This window comes from Poecilia reticulata, linkage group LG23, assembly GCF_000633615.1.
Source record: "Poecilia reticulata strain Guanapo linkage group LG23, Guppy_female_1.0+MT, whole genome shotgun sequence".
NCBI lineage: Eukaryota > Metazoa > Chordata > Actinopteri > Cyprinodontiformes > Poeciliidae > Poecilia > Poecilia reticulata.
In genome coordinates, this window is record NC_024353.1 from 12,681,894 (window position 1) to 12,702,921 (window position 21,028).

The 21,028-nt window shown below is 40.8% G+C and overlaps 1 protein-coding gene across 2 annotated transcripts; it reads left to right on the top strand.

Annotated features, from left to right (window-relative positions):
• The first annotated feature begins 1,895 nt into the window (after positions 1-1,895).
• Positions 1,896-9,690, top strand: ldhba (lactate dehydrogenase Ba). Of its 2 annotated transcripts, none has more exons than XM_008401238.2 (8): positions 1,896-2,015; positions 6,101-6,234; positions 6,312-6,429; positions 6,511-6,684; positions 6,783-6,956; positions 7,028-7,145; positions 7,697-7,820; positions 8,942-9,690. In XM_008401238.2, exons 2-8 carry the CDS (start codon positions 6,106-6,108, stop codon positions 9,107-9,109), a joined length of 1,005 nt encoding a protein of 334 aa, XP_008399460.1. In that variant the 5' UTR covers positions 1,896-2,015; positions 6,101-6,105; the 3' UTR covers positions 9,110-9,690. The 2 variants fall into 2 exon arrangements, with proteins under 2 accessions (XP_008399460.1, XP_008399459.1); XM_008401237.2 differs by having other exon boundaries at positions 1,897-2,015; positions 6,098-6,234.
• The last annotated feature ends 11,338 nt before the right edge of the window (positions 9,691-21,028 follow it).

Here is a 21,028-nt window from a genome sequence, read left to right on the forward strand (position 1 = left end):
TAATAATAATAATAATAATAATAATAATAATAATAATAATAATAATAATAATAATAATAAAAATAATAATAATAATAATAATAATAATAATAATAGTCCATGAAGTAGTTATTGTCATGATGTGGTGGTAAGTGGTGAGGAAGAAACACCAGTAGACCCAGGGAAAGAGATGATATGTAGATTTAATGATGAAAAAGCTCACCCTGGCAGCACAGCAGAGCAGAGGGCTGATGCTCAGCCCCGGTGGCAACAGAGAACAGTTCTGTATAAACCAGAGCTTCGCCGTCTCAGGACTAACCAGATCTACTGAGACGACGGGCAGGATGAGACGACATGGGCCACTTGAAAACAGAGACGACGAGGATCCAACAGAGACACAGGTGAACTTAAACACACACGGGGATAATCACTGGATCGAGACACCTGGGAATAATCAAGGGTAGGACAAGATAAAACAGGCTCCTAAGAGAAATGACCAAAAGATAAACTTCCTCTAAAACTGTTTTTATTCACACCACTACATCCATTCAATCTTCTCTGAAACATAACAGTACAACTAGAAGAGCTTTGATACAACTTGCAATATTCATGTGTCCTGCTATTCATAGGCATTTAGAGACCACAGCTCTCTGTGAAAAGTTAAAATCCCCAAATACTGGAGGTATTTGTAACTGCCTATGTTAACAGTTCAAACACCAAATATATTTTGCATTAATATGGACAGTACAAGCTGTATTAGCACTAATATCTACAGTCTTCCTTATCTCTGCTCATGTATATAATCAATTAGCACCCAGGTAAAATGCATGCCCCTCCTGGATCGACTGCTATGTAGATGCCAGCCATCAGCATGTCAAGTAGTGCTGCACTTAGGTATTTTAGTTTCCTGAGCTGCATTTCTGCAAATAAACAAATTATCCATAAAGAAATTGGGGTCACATTCCACAAATAAATCTTCAAATACTGAACCGTGAATAGGCCTGGATCCTATCAGTGTGTTGTGGAGGCCGTCAGTTTTGCATAAATTGAGATAATTATGGACAACTCTACCTATCTGTCTGTGTGACCGGTGGATTTCTGCGTTGTGTGTGTTGTGTGGTGATCAGACAAACCACAAGACATCAAGTCTGGATTTGGAGGCGGTTTCCGTTTATTTAATCTGTCAATCGGGAGATATTAGCATTAGCACCTAGCATGTGCTCCAGTTCTCCAACCCGATCTATACAAAATAATAGTTAGCATGCATCAAATGATATAAAGGTGTAATAGCAACTCAAATGAAAATATCCAAACACTTAACATTAATACAGAAGAAAAAATAAACATTTGAACAATATAAATGAAAGGATTACAATAGATTATAAAACTTGCCTCTCCCCAGTGGAACGAATAACAAAAGGGGAGAGGAAATTAATAACTTAATATTTAYAATAGTCCTGGAGGACCCTGAACAAAAGAAGAAGAAAATAAGGCGGAGTTGGAGGACCAAACCTCTTATAGTAGACACAGAGGAACACAGCAACAGTCAAGTAGAAGCAGACAAATACATAAAAGAACACATTTTGTGGAAATATAAAACTATTAATATAGACCCAGTTACATGATGTGTCGTATTCTATGTGAAAAAGTGTTTGTTCTCTCCTGATATCCTTATTTGTTTTATTTGTTCTGCATGTTTGTCACACTTCAGTGTTTCAGAACATGAACATAATTGAAATAGTCAACACAAACCAAGGAAACGTAAAATGCAGTTTTTAAATGAAAGCGTTTATTATGAAAGGAGAATGAAAAATCTCAACTGTGACAAAGTGATGTAACTACCAGCGTCCGGACATCCTGTTCAGCCCCTCCGCCGGAGTCCTGCCTCCCTCCGCCGGAGTCCTGCCCCATTCTTCTTCTCCTCCTCCTCTCTTCTTCTCTTCCTGCTTCAGGTCGTTCAGCCTCACTTTAGCTGGCCGTCTCGTCGCTCCTCCAGACTTCACACGGTCTCTGATATCAACTTTTTCTTTAAATCTGTGAGTGTTTGCAACATGTTTTTCTTTTAAATTCTATTTTTTGTGATTTATACTTACCCTTGCTGCTGATGTTAGCCAGTGTGTGGCCGCGGCTGCGTGCTGAAGGCAGCAGCAGCAATGGATGCTCCTCCGTCACAGTGAATGACGGACCACAGCCAGTCAATGAGCTTTTATCGGTACCTCTTCGGGCTTTGAACGTAATTAAGAGACGCCAACTCATCATGTCAGCTTGAAACAGAAGAAATAGAATTGCTTTACTTTAAACAACTTAAAGCGGAAATACTTTTTAGCATTTGAACTCTGCAGAATACAGTTTAATTAGTTTTACGTTTATTTAGTTGAAAGTGACTATTATGACCTAGAGATAATACAAATAGCGCAACCTACAAAATAAACGGTTTGTTTGTTTGATTGGAGCCTCCATTTTGTTAGGAACCCGTTTGGGTTCAGAATGAAGGTCGACGGAAGGACTCGGGCCTCGCGCGCGTCCTCTGGAGTTCCACATCACAGCAGCGCCACCAACATGTCTGCCTTGAAACGAGTCCAAGTGTTCAGCAGGCTGCCGGGTCACAGACAATGTTAGAGTAATACGAGTGAAGGACTGCTTATGTAACATGAACCCGAGGTTCAGAAGCCTTTGTGTCCTACAGGCTATTGTCAGACACACATGCAGCTGGACAGCAAAGGACACACACAGGTGTGTGTGTGTCCCTGTATGGACATGGCACTTACCCCCTGAGGGCCACTGTTCATTTGACCTTGACATGCCTGGCATGTTAGCAACCTGAGCTAACATGCTGAATAGTTTAGACCGTGGGATTTAATGTGCATCAGGACTGAGGACCTGAATGAGTTTTGTAGCTATGAAGTTTTCTTTTTCTGCCCCTGTAAAGCCATCAAAACCAGATTCTGGTTGTTCTGCCAAGTATGCATGGGCCTGTTAGCAGTTCACCCACATCCACAGCCGACAATAAAAAAGTCAAACATATTTGTTTCACTGCGACCTCAGTTCTCCTCATACACTTGCAGACGCTGCTCTTCACCTCATCTCATCTCATCTCATGTCACACCAACAGGTTGTTGCTCTGCCTCGTCCTGCATATCATGCAGTCCAACTAACACAGACTGTGGCACATCTTCCCTGACTGGGAATCTGGGAGGGTTGAGTCGAAAATCCAGCAGAACCTGACTCAGGCTGCTCCCCTCCAGCTAGTTGCTGTGAACCTTCAGTCAGTTGACTGTGTGGGGGGGGGGGGGTACTTAATCTTTATTTTGCTTACAAGAAATGTATTATAACTGTTGTTTGAGTTTAACAGCAATGAAAATAATTTCAAATTTTTTAATAAGAGTAGTAAGATTTTCACACGGATATTTTCACTACCCGTTTGCAGAATATGTAAATCCCATGAGTGACTAAGAGACCTTTAGGTAGTTTGGGTGTCATTTGTGGTTTAAATTACTGTTGCTTTTGAACTGAAAGATTTAACATTTGCTGTGGTGAATTTCATTCTCTTAACTGTTTTACTTCTGAACCCAGCCTGCTGCTGGATGACCCTTTGACTTTTAATGCAAAACCTGTTGATCCATGTTGAAACAAGTGTTCTAACAGTATTGATTGGAGCACAGAATGTTGCCTAAGAGTGAGAGTGATGTCAGAGTTTCGTTAGTTTAATGATGGGGTTTGCATCACTTTTAAAGAAGGGCAGGTTTAGTTAGTTCTGCTAACTTCAAAAATAAGTAACATTGTCACACAGTTAATGTTTGACTTTTTTCCGCAGTAACAAAAAGACCTGGACGACTACCAGCTAATCGACTAAGTCCTGCATCAGGATAGCAAACTTTCCTCTCAGTCATCCATAGAGCTTTACCTGGCTGACAGTGCAGTACTTAGTCTGGTTACAACAATTTTTCATTTAGAAACCAAATGTTCTAGAGATCCTGTTTAAATTATGTGACTGACGAAATGATAAAAATAGAACATTTATTCAAAACAGTTCTCTAAGGTTTCATACTGTATCAAATTTGATCAGTTTATATTTAAACATAACTAGTTTTGTGCATAAAATTCTGGGACTTAAATTACCTTAAGCTGTTTATACAAACAAATAATCCGTCTATTATGTTACTTAGATATCTGTCTTAAATGAAATAATATCGAAGAATCATTCACATCATGTGTGAGTGGACATGTAATGCAATATTGCAGTGTACTTGAAAATAAGGGCAGGAAAGACCTGCTTAAACTTAAATGCATTTTATAATAGACTTTTGAGTATTTTATATCAATTCAGAATTCCCAGGAACAGGAATTGTGATTTTTGATAGAATAGTTTTTCTAGAATCAGTTGCACATTGTATCAGACGGCTTTAGAGCAGCTACATTCTAAAACTCAGATGTGTCTGCAGGAGCAGATCTGTAACCTTTGCAGACTTGACATACTTTCAGCCACAACGTGTCTGTTTCTCCCTGTCTCCTCCTCAGAATGATCCTGGTAAAAACCATCTTGTTCTTCGCTTCACTTTGTCCAGATGGTTTGGACTCTCAGCTGTTGAGAAACGATTGTTTTCTGAAGGTGTGGACTCTCCAAGCTTTATAGTCAGTTGCTAACATTTGCTCCGTTTGACGCTATAAAGCTTTCTGGAAATTGCCTGTGGCGTAAACAACCATTCTCCCCTGCAAAGAGAGAAGAGCCAATCCAAATGAGGTGGCTGTTAATATGAATTCAATATTTGGAAGCGTGATCAACACAGACTGAACAGCTTTGTTCACTTCCTCTGCTGCCATCACTAAAACTACAGACGCACTAAAATTCTAAAACAGCCCAGAAAATTGTCATCGTTCACAACTTTTTGTGTTCACTGATTGGCCCAGTAGAAATTGTATCGGAAGGAATCCAAGTCAATGGGAGAAAGCCCAGACTGAGCTGTGAAGCAAGATTTGAATTGAGCAAACAGCATCAGAATAGCCAGGTCAGCTCAGAATGTATCCCCTGCTTCCTGTGGTCAGCTGAGAGGTTTGAAGTCGAAGACCGATGGTAATTACAGAAGCATTCCACAACAGGCTTGATGTGGCACATTTCCCAGCATTCAGTGGCTGTGCTGCAGATACTCCACCAGGATGTATTTGGGTCCGGTCCGAGGCGCCTGCTTGCTGTCCAAGTGTGAATGAAACGGCATGAAGACTTCTGCAGAGACTTTCACTGAGGTGACCAGATCTCAGTAAAGTTTGCTGAAAGAGTTGGACCCTAGTGTTAAAACTAACTTACTGCTCACAGTCCTGTGTGATTGGTCACTCTCGACCAATCACACAGGACTGTGGTCACGCAGTTTTGTCTGACCAATCACACAGGACTGTGTGATTGGTCAGACACTCCTCTGTGATTGGTCACACAGTAGTGACCAATCACTCTTGTGTGACCATATTTTTGTTGATCTGGAAGCCATGGGTCCGCTGTGCTTTGTGCTGCGTTTGCCTACTAAGATGGCGCAGATCACTTCAACTTATGTAAAGCACTTTGAAATGCCTTGCTGCTGAAATGGGCTATACAAATAAAATTTGATTGATTGATTGATTTAGACTTTTAGGAACTATGTGTAATTTAATTAAAATGTGATTCCAAACTGCATGGCATTCTGGGTGTTGTAGGCACAGAGAAAACTTTAGCTGCTCAACCTCTCACAGACAGCTAAGCAAATTTGGTGGCATCTACTTAACTCACTTATTGGTTACCTAGCGACAACCTGTTGAGCAACAGCAAGAATAAGGGAACTGGATAAAACAGAAAATGTAACCAGTGATGCGTTTTTCAGCCATATTGCTCAGCCCTAATTTTAATCCATATCTGGATTATAAATTTCGGAAGTGTTAAAGGTATCAACGCTGCATGCTGCTCAGCCCTGCACTGCAATGCTCTATTGTCAGGAAGCAGGACATCTACCTCGTCTGAGACGTAGGAAGAAAACAGTGAAGATACCAGAGAATCTTTTACTTAAAGAACGGTGAATTATGGATGACATGAAGTGTTGGTTTTCACCAACTGGGTAAAGTTGTCTCATTGGATGTGTGACCTGTGTGTCTTCAGCAGCAAGAATGTCATCAGTCCTGCAGAAGTTGATCACCCCACTGGCCAGCTCCTCCGCTGAGCCTCCCAGGAACAAGGTGACCGTGGTTGGTGTGGGCCAGGTCGGCATGGCGTGTGCCGTTAGCATCCTGCTGCGGGTAAGACTCTCCCCCTGTGTGAACAAGGAGCTGCTAATGTTGGAGCTCATTCTTATTGTTTGTCCCTTTGTGGCCAGGACCTGTGTGATGAGCTGGCTCTAGTGGATGTGATGGAGGACCGTCTGAAAGGAGAGATGATGGACCTGCAGCACGGCCTGCTGTTCCTGAAGACATCCAAGGTGGTTGCTGATAAAGGTGAGCGGCTGCACTGAGGTCACTCTGGTGCCCGCCTCTCCAGATGAGCGCCAACAGGTCTGCTTCTGTCTCTCCTGTCAGACTACGCTGTGACTGCAAACTCCCGTCTGGTGGTGGTGACGGCTGGCGTTCGACAACAGGAGGGCGAGAGCCGCCTCAATCTGGTCCAGAGGAACGTCAATGTCTTCAAGGCCATCATCCCACAGATCGTAAAGTACAGCCCCAACTGTACAATCCTGGTCGTTTCAAACCCTGGTGAGAACAACTTCTTGTCAGAGCAACAAGTTTCCCTGGAGCCCTGCTGTATTCACTCTGTCCTCCTTATTTTTCTGTCTGATCCTTTTAAATTCCAGTTGATGTGCTGACCTATGTGACCTGGAAGCTGAGTGGTCTCCCAAAGCACCGCATCATTGGCAGCGGTACCAACCTGGACTCCGCTCGCTTCCGTCACCTGATGGCCGAACGCCTCGGCATCCATGCCAGCTCCTTCAACGGCTGGGTGCTGGGTGAGCACGGAGACACCAGTGGTGAGTGTCGCTTTGCTGCAGCTGCTCTCCACACACTGAAGCCAAACTGACCTGATGTGCTGCCATCACAGTTCCTGTGTGGAGCGGTGCAAACGTCGCAGGAGTCAACCTGCAGAAGCTGAACCCTGAGATCGGCACCGATGCAGACAAGGAGCAGTGGAAGGCCACACACAAGGCTGTGGTGGACAGGTTGGTCTGATCACCGTGGTTACCCTCCTGTTGGCTGGGAACATGAAGGACTCATGATTAGGAACATGAACAGTGACTTAGTGTGCTGAAGTGGGTTTCTGCAGCACCAATTACAAATGAGTCCTGGGGGAGCAGAACCTGAGACACTGGTACTGTTACTGCTAGTGTCACCTGCTGAGGGTTATAGAGACGGATATATTAAGAAAGTTTTGCTCTCCTATTATTCATCTGCTTATTGAAAAAAGAATCCCCTGATCAGCCCTACTGAGCTCTTCACATGTCGTTAGCTGCAGATTCATCCTCTGCAAAAGACCAAATGTTTGCTAAATAAATGCTGTTATTGTATTTAAGTAATGTTCATTTTCCTACTAAAAGGTGAATTGTCTTCATTTTCGTTTGCATTAACATTGTATAAAAAGGTCTTAAGTGAATAAATGCAAAATATGCAGAATGTGTTAACTTGTCTGATTATTTGTTACCATAATGGATTATCAAACACAATGGGCCTGACTGAGTGAGGGCTGGTGTTAACAGGTCACACTCTCTTCCAGTGCCTATGAAGTGATCAAGCTGAAGGGTTACACCAACTGGGCCATTGGCTTCAGCGTGGCCGACCTGACTGAGAGCATCGTGAAGAACCTGAGCCGCGTCCACCCCGTGTCCACCATGGTGAAGGTCAGCCATGCTCTCACACACCGAGCTTCATGCTTAAATTCACATTTGTCTGTCCGTGAGATCGTGATCATAGATCATGATCATGAATTTAATTTTTTGAAAGTAAAATTGAATTCAGAAAGACTTTGATCCCAAAGGAAAATGAAATAAATTCGTATAAACGTCCATTTCTTTCATTACATTTCAAATGTTTTTCTGTTATCTGCTCATTCTGGCAAACGGCTAACAGAAACCCAAAACTCAGGTTCTAATAAGACTAGAATATTTCTTGAGGTATCTTTTGGTTTTTTTAAGTATCTGGCCGTTCACACACTTTGACCTAAGGCTGTTTATTCAAAGTAGAGTGACAGAAAAACATTTAATAGAAGCTAAAGCAAGAGGAATAACTGTAGCCTTGATAAGAATGTGAAGCAAAGTTCACTCAACAGTTGTAAGGTCCATTAGCTGTGGGCTGTAGCTGGACTCACACCCACCACACACACACCACACACACACACACACACACACACACACACACCCAGGACCTTGGCTACAGCGTCAGGAGCAGGAGGATCCAAGCTGCTGGAGCTGCTGGTCCAGAACATTCTACAGCCTTCATGCTTCCTTTCCCAACAGAACTTTTGGTACCAACCCACACTGCCAAAGATGTGGGTTTGTTTCATATGGTTACCATATGAAACTAGCCTGGCCTGAGCCCCACACACAGCCCATAGATCCAATGGCCTTCAGCTGCCATGGCAACCTGGACTTCCTGAACCTCAGCAGAACCTCAGGCTGACCCCATACTTAGCATGTTGTATGGCTGCAGTGATAAAAACGAGCCCAGTCAAAGTACTGAGTGCAGATACTGTAAGGTACAGTAGGCCCATGTTTTTTGATCTGATGTAATATTTTTACTTGCAGAGAAACTGAATTAGTTTTTTAGTATTTCCTGTAAGCCAGAATCACCAAAATGAACGAAGCACCTCAGCCTGTGGATCAGATCCATGTAATAAATACGTTCTTAAACTCTCCAATCGTATTCTAACTTCCTAAGATCCAACTGTAGGTAAACTGAGTATAGATGAGAAGTGAAGTGTGTGGTTGAGGGACTGACTGTTGTCCTTCTCGCTGTGTTCCAGGGAATGTATGGCATCGACGGCGAGGTCTTCCTGTCCCTGCCCTGCGTCCTGAACGGCAGCGGCGTCGGCAGCGTGGTTAACATGACCCTGACAGACGCAGAGGTTTCCCAACTGAAGAAGAGCGCCGACACACTGTGGGGGATCCAGAAGGACCTGAAGGACCTGTGAACACCCCCACCAACCCTCCACAGTGCAGAGAACCCCACCGTCTCCCAGCACTCCTCTGTTGTCCTGTTCTCAGACTTTATTCTCTAAATGTAGGAAGCTACAGGTGTTTAGAGCTGTCTCACACAGCTCTCAGGGAGAATTTGATCTTCTGTCCAGCATTCTGTTAAAACCTGTCTCCTGTCTTTTTGCTCTAAAATCCTCTGGCATGATTCCTAAAGTGAGATGCTTGTTCCAAACAGCTTGTTTTTTGCTTCTCCTGTGTTTGTGTTGGAAGATAGTAGCTGACTTCTCTCTGTTTTCTCAGTGGGGATTCATACACCTGGCTTTCTGTTCCTACTGGTTTCACTTGGCTCCTTTAGCAGCAGGGATTTCCATAGAGCTCAAACTGCCTTGAAAGATCCAAAACTCCAACAGTAGGTGATGCTCTGGCCTTATCATTAAACCCAGCTGAGTTCACAGGTTGCCACCGGCAACAGTCACCTGGGAATGTTAGTGATTGGAAACCATCTGCTGGAGAGGCCACTCAGAACACTGCTGTGTAATGGCATGTTGGAATAATAAATTTGGTCACAAAAGAACAATGTCTTTGCTTCCGTTCTTGTTCTATCTGGTCCAACAAACCAGATGTGTTAGAAAAGGGGCAGAGCTGAAAGCTGCCGTTTGACTGCTGGCCATGTTGAGCAAGCTCTGCGCCGGTGGGAACACCACTCTGCAGCACGCTCCTCCTGCTGCTGTTTGCCTTCAACTCTTGGCTGTCGTCTGCTGCTGAACTTTTTCACTTAATGATCCAGAAAACATTCCTTTCATTTTCAATATTCTTTGGATGTTGAGGAACGATGACTGGGCTTTAGCTTATCGTTGCTACCACACGCAGACAGTTTTCCCCTGAGGTTCCTGCAGGTGGAAGGCTTCAGTTGGTGAGAATGCAGAAATCCTCAAGCGCCACTGTCCTGCGTCACAGGGACAAAACACTGGAATGAAATGACTTAATTACCACTTTCTTGTGTGGAGTCCTGCTAATGACCCAATTATTCTATTCAGGTGGTGCAGCAGAGGAACATCTAAAAGTTGCAGGGCAGCGGCCCTCCAGGACTGGAGTTTGACACCTGTGCTTTAGAGGAACCCTGTATTTCTCTTGCACCTCACAAAGCATCTTTAGGAACAATCTTGTTTTCTTCCTCCAGATAAAGTCGTGGGTCAAACTGCCCTGCTCTGCTAGGTGCAGCTCTGCTCCACAGCCAGGAGAAAAGCCACGCTGCTGATGCCACGTTTCACAGCTGCTTGGAGACTGCAGAAGACTGACTTTTAGGCCCAGTTTTTATTTCTGTTCAATATGCTTAGATCAGTGTTTCCCAGTGTGCCTGGTCCTCAAGGCACACTGATCTACATGTTTCAGATGTTCCTCTGTTTCAACAGGGTTTTGCTAAATTCGGATGACTGCAATTTAGCAAAACCCTGTTAATCAGCCATCCGTTGAAATCATGTGCCGAACCAGGGGGCAATGCCTAAAACCTGCAGGGCAGTGAGCCGTGAGGACCGGGGTCAAAAACACGGTTTTATATGACTAACCCCTCTTTCTCACTACCTGACAGACTGACTGGTAGAGTAGCCAAAACTTGTACTCTAGTAAGAGTAGAAGTACTACAATATATTTTTACTCAAGAAAAACTATCCATGAAAGGTCCAAGAAATTAAAAGTAAAAATGAATTTGGTAAAAATGTGACTCGGGCACCGAGTAACTGAACAATCATTTAATATTTCAAAATTACATATCTACCAAAATATACAGATATCTGGAATTTTTTGGGAAAATATAAAATAATTACAAAAGATTTTTTTCAGTTTCTTGAAAATAAAACTTATAAACTAACAAAAGATGCAGATGTCTGGTGAATTTTTGGTTAAAAATTCAGTGAAGTTACTCATAATGGGTAGATGATTCAGAAATGTACTAGTAAGACCGTCAGTACTTCATAATAAAAGTACTCAAAATTAAAAAGTACATCATTGTGAAACTACTCTTAAAGGTAAGTGATTTTCTAAAAAGTGACTCACTATCCAGATGCTGGATGATAACCACCATGCACTGCACTGCCATCTTGTGGACTCTTTGTGGTAGTAGATTGTTGCTTAATATTCAGTTAAATCAGTGCTGGTGTCCCAAGTCCAACACACCAGAGTCAAAGGACTGAATTTCCTCCTCATGCCCTCAAGTTCTACAGAGTCCTGCTAATTACTTAATTATATGACACCATTAATATGGGATGGAAAGGGTCACATGTTTTTCCTCCTTGTGAAGCGGACATCACCAAGGTGGGCAGCTTTATTTTAGGAGGAGCTGTATGATTACCTGTCAGATGAAAAAAAACTTTAGCTTGATTTCCACTTTCCATCACTTTTGATGGCAAATGTCTGTTTAACAGGTTTAACATGGTAAATGTTAGACTATGAATTCAGTCAGTTTTTTATTCCAGCAAACAGCAACATACATCACCTTATGTTTTATCAGCTCCACCTGTACTCGTTTACATACTAGCCTCATGTTAGGTCTGAAAATTAATGTAGATTACAGAATGGTATCAAACTTTCAGTCAAGGAAACATTTTTATTAGAGTTAAGAGTTTTAATTTGTGATTTTCTGACACAAATTCCACAATTTCTTGGCTGAACACACATTTCTTTAGGTGGACACCTCCAGCTCTCGGGAGAAAAGGGACAGCGGTAAAAAGCCTCTTGTTCTGGCTCTTTTCACAGCTCTCCTGAACACATAGTTGTTGTAGCGTTTCCCAAATCGGAGACCAAATGGGTTGTAGTTGAATTTACTGCGGCGGTCGTTGCACAGGAGCTGCTGCTGCTCCTCATCTTGCCTCAGGGAGAGACACAGGTTGGGATCTTCTGCCAGGAAGTCACCTGCATGTCTTCTCCTGAGGGCTGAGAGGAAAGCACACAGTCAGGAAAACACCAAAATAAAAATGACCACCCACACCAGACCCTACATCCTTATGTACTTAAGACTTTGTTTGCATATGAATTTAAATGATTAAATGACATTTTCTTAAATCTTTTAAATAACCAAAGGATCACATACCTAGGTGAAGAATTAAGGTCACCTGGTTGGTCGGTTTTGTCACACCTAGACAGTGTTCACTCTCCTTCAACTTCTTCACATTTTGTAATATCAGTCTTTAAATAATCTTATCCGCTTGAGACAGAAACTTTTCATAAGTACATAAACCAGTTATTGTCTTGTTGACGTGTCCTTATGTGTGTCACATGGGGAACATGTGGATTCAATGTTCCACAGTTCTCGCTGAGGAACATGAAAAGGACTGAGACTTTGAAAAAATGTGACTTTACCTTAAACAAACTGATCAGGAAGCAGAAACATCCTAAGGATGATCAGTGGAGAGAAGATTGACCTGAGTTTGCGAGTAGCAGAGAGTATTTTTTTATACCTGTACCCATAGTGGATACATTGTCAATGCATTTACAAAAATACCTGATAATGGGTTTTTCTGATGGACTACAGTATTTCATATAATTTATTTCACAAACTGTTCTGAGATCAATGAATAGGGCTGAGCAAAATTTAGAAAACGTAGAGGTGTGAATACTTTGAACTGATTTTTTATATGATTTTTTTTCTTCCAACATATGTTTATTAGTGATTTTTCCATTTTAATAAGGACAAACAAACAAAAAATAGGGAGACAGAACAAACTGCCACACCACAGCATTAGCATTACAATACACCGGCTTAAAAAAATAAATAAATAAATAAAAAATAATAATAATAATAATAATAAATAAAGAAAGAAAGAAAGAAAAAAAAACCAGACACATTAATGCAATATATTATGTAAGGCTACATGAAAAAATAGCAGAAATATCAAGACCAGTATAGCGTATAAAGGGATCCCAAATATTATGAAACATACTGTATCATCTCTATTGTGTAGTTTACTAGTTAAAAAGTCCAAAGACACATATTCAAGGACAGTCCGTTGCCATTGTGTTATGGATGGAACCATATCTGTTATCCAGTTCAAGTGGACAGAATGTGAGCATCCTGTACAGATGTTTTTCACAGTTCTTCTCACGGCTGTTGTTTGTCACTCCCAATAACATACATTGGATACACTCAGTGCTAACGGAGAAGATCTTGTCCAACTCTTTCTTTATACTGAACCAGAATTGTTGAATTTTCCTACAGGACCAAAGACAGTGAGTTAGATTACTCACCACTATTTTACATTTGGGGCAAAGCGGAGAAAGTCTGGATTAAATTGATGACGCAGATGTGGAGATATATGGGCCCGATGTAAAATTTTAAGTTGAATAGCTTTAACGTTATTACAAACACTTAAATATTTAGCGTTTTCCCAAACCTCATTGCTGATCTCCATAGCTAGCTCTTTTTCCCATGTCTCCTTTAAGAGAGTCAGTTTTGTAACCCCTAATTCTTCTAATAAACTATAACAGGTCTTAATAGATCTTATAATTTTTGGTTTAAATAGTTGATTTTCACAATCAGAGACATTTTGGTTGCTGAGCAACGATGTGTTCTTCAAAATGAAGTCCCTCACCTGTAAACACCGAAAGAAATCATGTCTGTGAACATTATATTTGGTAATTAACTGATCAAAGGACATCAAGTTTGGTCCGTCCATTAAATCAGAAAGAACAGATATAACTTTTGTTGCCCATACTTGAAAGCCAGAATCAGAAATCCCAGGTAAAAAAAGAGGATTATCACATAATGGAGTGAAGAGAGATGTTAGGCTAGACCTGCCCTCAAGCTTTTGAATTATTTGCCAAGCTTTAACAGTAGATAAGGTGAGAGGATTACTACAACACAATTTTTTTTTTTAAAGTTTGTTAAGAAATAGTAAGTTTTTCAGAGGGATGCTTATATTATATTTTAAAGTTCTACCATGGCTGCATGCCCAAGTAAAACTGCCGTTTGTGGTGAGCCACACCAAGATTATTCTTACATCTCTTTTCCTGTCTTATCATTCCATACTCTCCTGATTATATACTCCTTAGAGTTTATTCTTTATCTCATATCTTGTCTCATTTGGTCTGTTTTTAATTGTGCATGTCTTTAAATACAACTGTGCTGTTCTTTTGTCCAGTTCATGTTGGAATTAACAGGACAGTTGTTTTTGAATCTCATCATTGTGACACTTTCTTCTTTGTCTTTTCTGTCCACTATGGGAAATATAAAGGCATCACCAGTGAGGATAATGTAAAAGCAGTAACTATTGACAAATAGTTGTTTCCCTTTACTGCTCGTCAGAAATATATACTCTCTTTTTATATTTCCTGAGCATTTTGATGTTAGTGGACAGATGTATGTGCCCCTCACTGTCAAAATCTGTCATTTTAATAAAACTAATTCAAATTAGCAATGCAAGTAGATCTGAAAACAAAAGTCACAAAGTCTAGTCACCTGCAAATAAGTATTGGTTATTTCAGGGTAATCACAAGAATCATATGAAAAATGACTAAATTTAAGCTATAATACAATATGAACTCAGATTACATGCAGAAATTCTGTCTTAAATAGAATGTTTATCACAAAGATATGTTCCTGGACATTTAGCAACTTCAAAATCTAAGAATTTAAAGAAGCAAAAATGTGCATCGTAAAAATGTGTGCATGCACAGTTTGTCAAGCTGTAGCTCGATACATCTGTTATAAATGAAATGGATTGTCGGGTAGCCCACCTGTTGCATGAGTTTTCTGTACAGGATCAAGTCCAAATGGATCTGCTCCCACACTCCCATCATCATCTGCAACGAACAGCACGCACACCACAGCGAGGACCACCAGGCGCATCTTTCCACAAGCCAGTCGCTCTCACCGAGTCCAAACTCTAATTTATACCAGTGCAATGGATACTAATGTGTTTTGCGCATTCAACCCAGTTTTGGTGTCTCCACCAGGTGACCTTTTGTTCCTGAAGCTCACAGCCAATCAGAGCGGACCTGTCTGCTGCTGTTGCAAGTACTCGAATGCATCATTCATCAGCTTTTCTTGGAAATGTTGACAACTCACAGCGCTGTTCACTTCATGCTGATGCTGCTGAAATAAGGACATTTTTCTTAAAAAGACAATGTGATTGCTTAAAAACCCATTCTAAAAAAACATTTTCAATTTAACTTTTTTAAAGTCAGTCATACTGGGTTGTAACGTTTTGACCCACATGCAAGAATAACGGAGAACCGAGAATAAGCAAAAGAAGTTTTAATTTAAACTCCAAACAATAATCAGAACCACAGATTCCAAGGAGGAGCGGCAACTGGGGAGGGTCACTAAAGAAGGAAAGAACAGGCGGTGAGTTCAAGGACTGTAGGATGTTAGCAACTTGAAAAAACACAGGAACGATCTTACTTGGGTAGTACTGAGAGTACTGGGATTCACTGGGTTGAGCTCTAAGTGGGGGGTCTTGCTGCAAAACCAGCCGAGGTTCGGAGATGGAAGGTGGATGGTGGACAGGTAAGAACTTCGGCTCACCGGGAGTCAGAGCGAGGGAGGCAGCCAACGAGGAGTTCCAGGTAGGTTTGTTTTTCTGCGGGGGGTGTGAGTGGGAGCTCGGGCACCAAAGGGTAAAGTCCAACAGCGTCTCGAGGAGAAGAATACTCAGGGAACAGCCAGGAGCTTGGAGCTTTGAGTGGTTGGATCCACGATATCACAAGGAGGTATCTGGAAAGGAGGCACACACGAAGAATCACTAGGAGATTCTCAAAGAGATCAACAAGACTTTCACTGATGGCCCGTTGTACCATTACTGGCTAACACTCTGGCAACGAGGTGTTTGCTGCCTCCTACTCTTAAGCTCCTCACAGATGAGACAACCTCCGACAGATGTGTAGAACTCCAGCCGCCTGTCACGCCCACCAGAGATCAACTGTAGGCGGCCCCTGGTGGAAGGAATGAGAAGCAGCAACAAAAACCAGAGTGAAGTTGGCCCCCCCCCGCCTTCTTCACATCAGACAAAATCGGTGTCAAACGTTTGTGCTGGTTTGTGCAGCCAAAATTTTTGTTTGTGCCGCTATCATTTTAAAGATATAAAGAAATGTTTCTAGAGGTCATCAAAGGTCAACCAGCCCCCCCACCTTCTTCAAATCAGACAAAATGGGTGTCAATCAATCTGGCTACATTTGTGCTGGTTTGTGCAGCCAAAATTTTTGTTTGTGCCGCTATCATTTTAAAGATATAAAGAAATGTTTCTAGAGGTCATCAAAGGTCAACCAGCCCCCCCACCTTCTTCAAATCAGACAAAATGGGTGTCAATCAATCTGGCTACATTTGTGCTGGTTTGTGCAGCAAACATTTTCGTTTGTGTCGCTATCATTTTAAAGACAGAAAGAAAAATGTTTCTTTATATCTTTAAATATGTTCTCCAGGCGTCATCAGAGGTCAACCACTCCCATGGTCCTGCTTACATTTAAATGATAGCGGCACAAAAGAAAATTTTTGCTGCACGAACCAGCACAAATGTAGCACAAATGTTTGACACCAATTTTGTCTGATTTGAGGAAGGTGGGGCGGCCAACTTCACTCAGGTGACCAACCAAGTTCAACTCAACTGTTGAATGTCACCATTTGATTTGTATTTAGTCTCGTCAGATCTTTTTGTCAGCTTTTTGTAGCTTTCTGTCAGGTCTTGTAAGAAAAAAAGATTCAAATAGTTATGAATGTATAAAGAATAGTCAACAAAATAATATTTTATTTGTGTTTATTTCAAACATGATAGCAATACAAAACTAGGTAATTCCTGAAGAAATTTATATAGGGCCTGCTGAAATGTGCATGTCACTTCAGACCCAACATATGGCTCACAATGCTGAACTTTACCTTTGTAAGTATCAGGAGCAAACCTGTGCAACACTGTCATGGTGAACATATTCACCACCAAAGTACAACGACTGGAGCATTTGCCATCCCAGCTACAGTATAAGGGTTGAAGCACATACACATTGAAATTTTGTCTGGGACTGACGACTATAAGTTTCGCACATATTGTTCTCACTCACGGTCCAAAATAAAAAACATACAGACAGTCAGTAATTCTTTATTTCTAAAAAAAATTTCAGCCTTCATACTAAGGATTTTAATTTACACTCAAAAATTCAGAGAAATAATAAGTTTATCTAAGCAAAATATGAATAGTCACAGGAAATATATGTTCTTCCCACAATGCATTGTGAGACCTTTCTCTGCGACTGTTTGTGAAACTACTCACTGCCTCTTTCTGGGACCCGTTGCTATGGTAATTAATTATGTGCACCTGGGCTGACTCTCTCTGTCAGACAGTATGCTGGAGACAGAGTTTCTATACTTGTGAGACACCCAGCGTCATTCTGAAGGACCCTGACAAAAACCAAAAGCCCTAGCAAATTTTTGAAAACATTTTACAGGAGCAGGCCTGTGTATCTATGTCATGACCAACTCTTAGACCAACAGGGCGATATTTGTGCCTGTAGAGTGATCCGAAAAACGTGTGAAGCATATAGTCAAGGGGGGTGAAATGCTAATGTTTGTGCTAATGTTAATGAACTGCCTTGCTGCGCAAGGCAGTTCACTATCCTGAAAAATAAATAACATAAAAAAAGCTTATATTATTGCACCGCCTACGGCGGTGCACTAACACGAGAGGAATATGCAGACTTTTATTTTGAAACTTTCAGTAAACTTCATTTTAACTACCACACCAATTCATTGTGTTACAGTAGTTTGTTTAAACCAGTCACATAAAGCACAAAAGAGGAAATACCTGATGTGAAAAATGCCAAGGCTTTTATTTTGAAACTTTCAGTAAACCTCATTTTAACTACCACACCAATTCATTGTGTTACAGTAGTTTGTTTAAACCAGTCACATAAAGGCCAAAAGAGTAATGACCTGCTGTGAAAAATGTCAAGGCTTTAGTTAGGAGTTAGTTAGGCTGCAATGAAATATACAGGCTTTTATTTTGAAATTTTCAGTAAGCTTAATTTTAAATGGCCACACTAATCCAATGTGTAACAATGGTTGGGTTAAACCAGTGATATAATGCCCAGAAAATTCTGCCCTGCCTGTAGTTATAACATTCTGTTCACCCTCCTTCTGTAGTAACTCAGAGTTCCACCATTATGTAGTTCTTAACTGCCAGCTCAGCCTCCTCTATAATAACTGAGTGTTCCGCCATGTTTAGAACTACAGAGACTTTCTAGTCCAAACCAGCAGCTCTACTTTCTATATATTCTGTTGCTATAGCGATTAAGTCTCTGCCAACTGCTGCGAGTGTGTGTGTGTGTGTGTGTGTGTGTATGTGTGTTTGTGTGTGAGACTTTAACTTTGAGACACCCAGTCAGTTTTAATGGAAATAGCAGTCTGATCGACCTCTTCCCATTCAGGAACCTTAAGGCCGATCCAAAAACCGTTTGAAGCGTATGAGAGGGCTAKTTGTCGTCTCCGATAGTCCTGTGATTCATATCTGTAGGTCATTCACAATAATTGCAGTAATGAGAGAAGTATGGTGTGCGCTGAGCTCAGTAATTTTTCAAAACTCTATATAAAAGCTGTTGCCTTGCAGCAAGAAGGTTCTGGGTTCGATTCCCGGCCCCGGTCTTTCTGCATGGAGTCTCCATGTTCTCCCTGTGCATGGTGGGTTTTCTCCGGGTACTCCGGTTTCCTCCCACAGTCCAAAAACATGACTGGCAGGTTAATTGGCCTCTCCAAATTGCCCCTAGGTGTGTGTGTGCATGGTTGTGTGTCCTGTGTGTCTCTGTGTTGCCCTGCGACAGACTGGCGACCTGTCCAGGGTGACCCCACCTCTCGCCCGGAACGTTGGCTGGAGAGGCACCAGCACCCCTCCCGACCCCACTGAGGGAAAAAGGGTGTAAGAAAATGGATGGATGTTTCTTCAAACTCTAAGATTGACAAATTCCTTACTTTTTCTTCATTAATTGTTTTTGACAGTTTCTTCAAGTTATTCACTTTTGCACCAACATCAATTTTTAAAAATGTTTTATCTAGACTTTCATTTAGAGCAGTGGTCTCAAAATACATTACAGCGTCCTGCAATTTTTCAATGTGTCCCTGGGTCTACACATGGTGAAATTGCCTCACTAGCATGCAGTCCAGCTCTAGAGTGCTTTGCTAACGCTAATATTGAAGCAGACTTGTTGAAACATCTAAACGTTCCAAGACACCAGAGGACTGGAGTTTAAGACACTGATCTAGCGTCAACAACTGCACTGATCAACCAAGGTGACAAAAAAAATACTGTGGTATATTTCAAACATACTTACATTTGCGGAAGAACATTTTAAATATACTAAGTATTATACAGTAGTTCAAAAAAACCTGATAATGTATTTTTTACAGTGACATTTAAGTACATATCAATAAACACGATTTGATTTACAAATAATTGGACAGAATTTATTCCCCATGCTAACCAACCATTTCTCTTTCATACATTTTATTTGTTGTTAGCTTTCAGGGCCCTGTGATGGACTGGTGACCTGTCCAGGGTGAACCCTGCCTCTCATCTGATGACTGCTGGAGATGGGCACCACCAGCCCCCCTCAAAACCCTGCAAGGATCAGTGTGTTCAGATCACGAATGGAAAGATTTTAAGGTAGTTTGTCTCTCAAGTTTACACTTAAAACAGCTTCATAATTAATGCAACATAAACTGATTTTATTATATTGCTGACTATTTTTTTCTATTAAAATAAACAGGCAAAGCGAAATGTTTTTCCACCCCAGGCATCCGGTCCCAATCATCAGCTCTAATGATGCCACATACATAGCGAGTCCACAACATTTAAAAATTGTCATACTTTTTTTGTGCTGTTTTTCTGTACTCTTTAAAAATACAAATGCTTTCTCTGTTTAATTGCTCTATTGTTCTTTTTTTGTAGATTTCTGTAAAGTGCGGTGGTCCAGTGAATGGGAATGTTCTGTTGTTGATCCTCACTGTTCTTAGGAAGGAGAAATGTCAGTTTGTCTGGAGTAATACTGGAAAACTGTGACATTGGATTAAAATAAAACTCTGTCCTTGGTGAAATATTTTTCACATTTCCTCTAAAGTGTACCTATTGTTTTATGTGCTAATTTTCATAAGTATGTTATCTGTAAACTTTTCATATATTGACAATTTGTACAATTCTGTGATAGTATATTGGCAATGTACTCTTGAAAAATGTAAAGATATTGAATATACACTTAAAGTGTGTTGTAAATGATCCTTCTTTGTTCTGGTAACCTGATATGTTTGCAGTACTGTAGTGTGTAAGAAGCATGTAATTGTCAAAGTGACAAAGCAGAATAATAAACGACATTGATAAGTAACTGAAAAGTGTACTTAATTAGTAATTATAAACCAAAAGTGTAATTGGAGCATACAGTGATCACACTATTCATATATAAAATATATAACGCTCATATAGTTAGAAGACATTTTAAATATATCTTAAATGTAATTTAATTACAAAAATAGTAGACTTAAGATATAATAATCAAGCACGTTTATATTACATGAAAAGCCATATTTAAAGTATACAAAGTATAACTTTAGTTGTTCCAGAAAACTACGTGTTGGTACAGTTAGTACACTTCAAAATGTGTTTTTCTACAATTTAATTAGCTATTAAAATACACTAAGTATAAAATTAGTTGTTCCAAAATGACACACTTCAAATATACTGATGGCTTCAAGTCTGCTAACATTGAACATACTAGGACCTGCTGACTGTTTTTCTCTCCCCCGTTTTTTTACAACTGTATTTTCAGGTTAAACCTCAATATGGCTTCATGACTGATCTGATCTAAAAACAGTGTCAGCAACAGTGAAGCTCCAGAAATGACACAACATTTGAGTGAGTCTATCAACTTTTGAAGATTCTCTGCGCTGCGCGTTC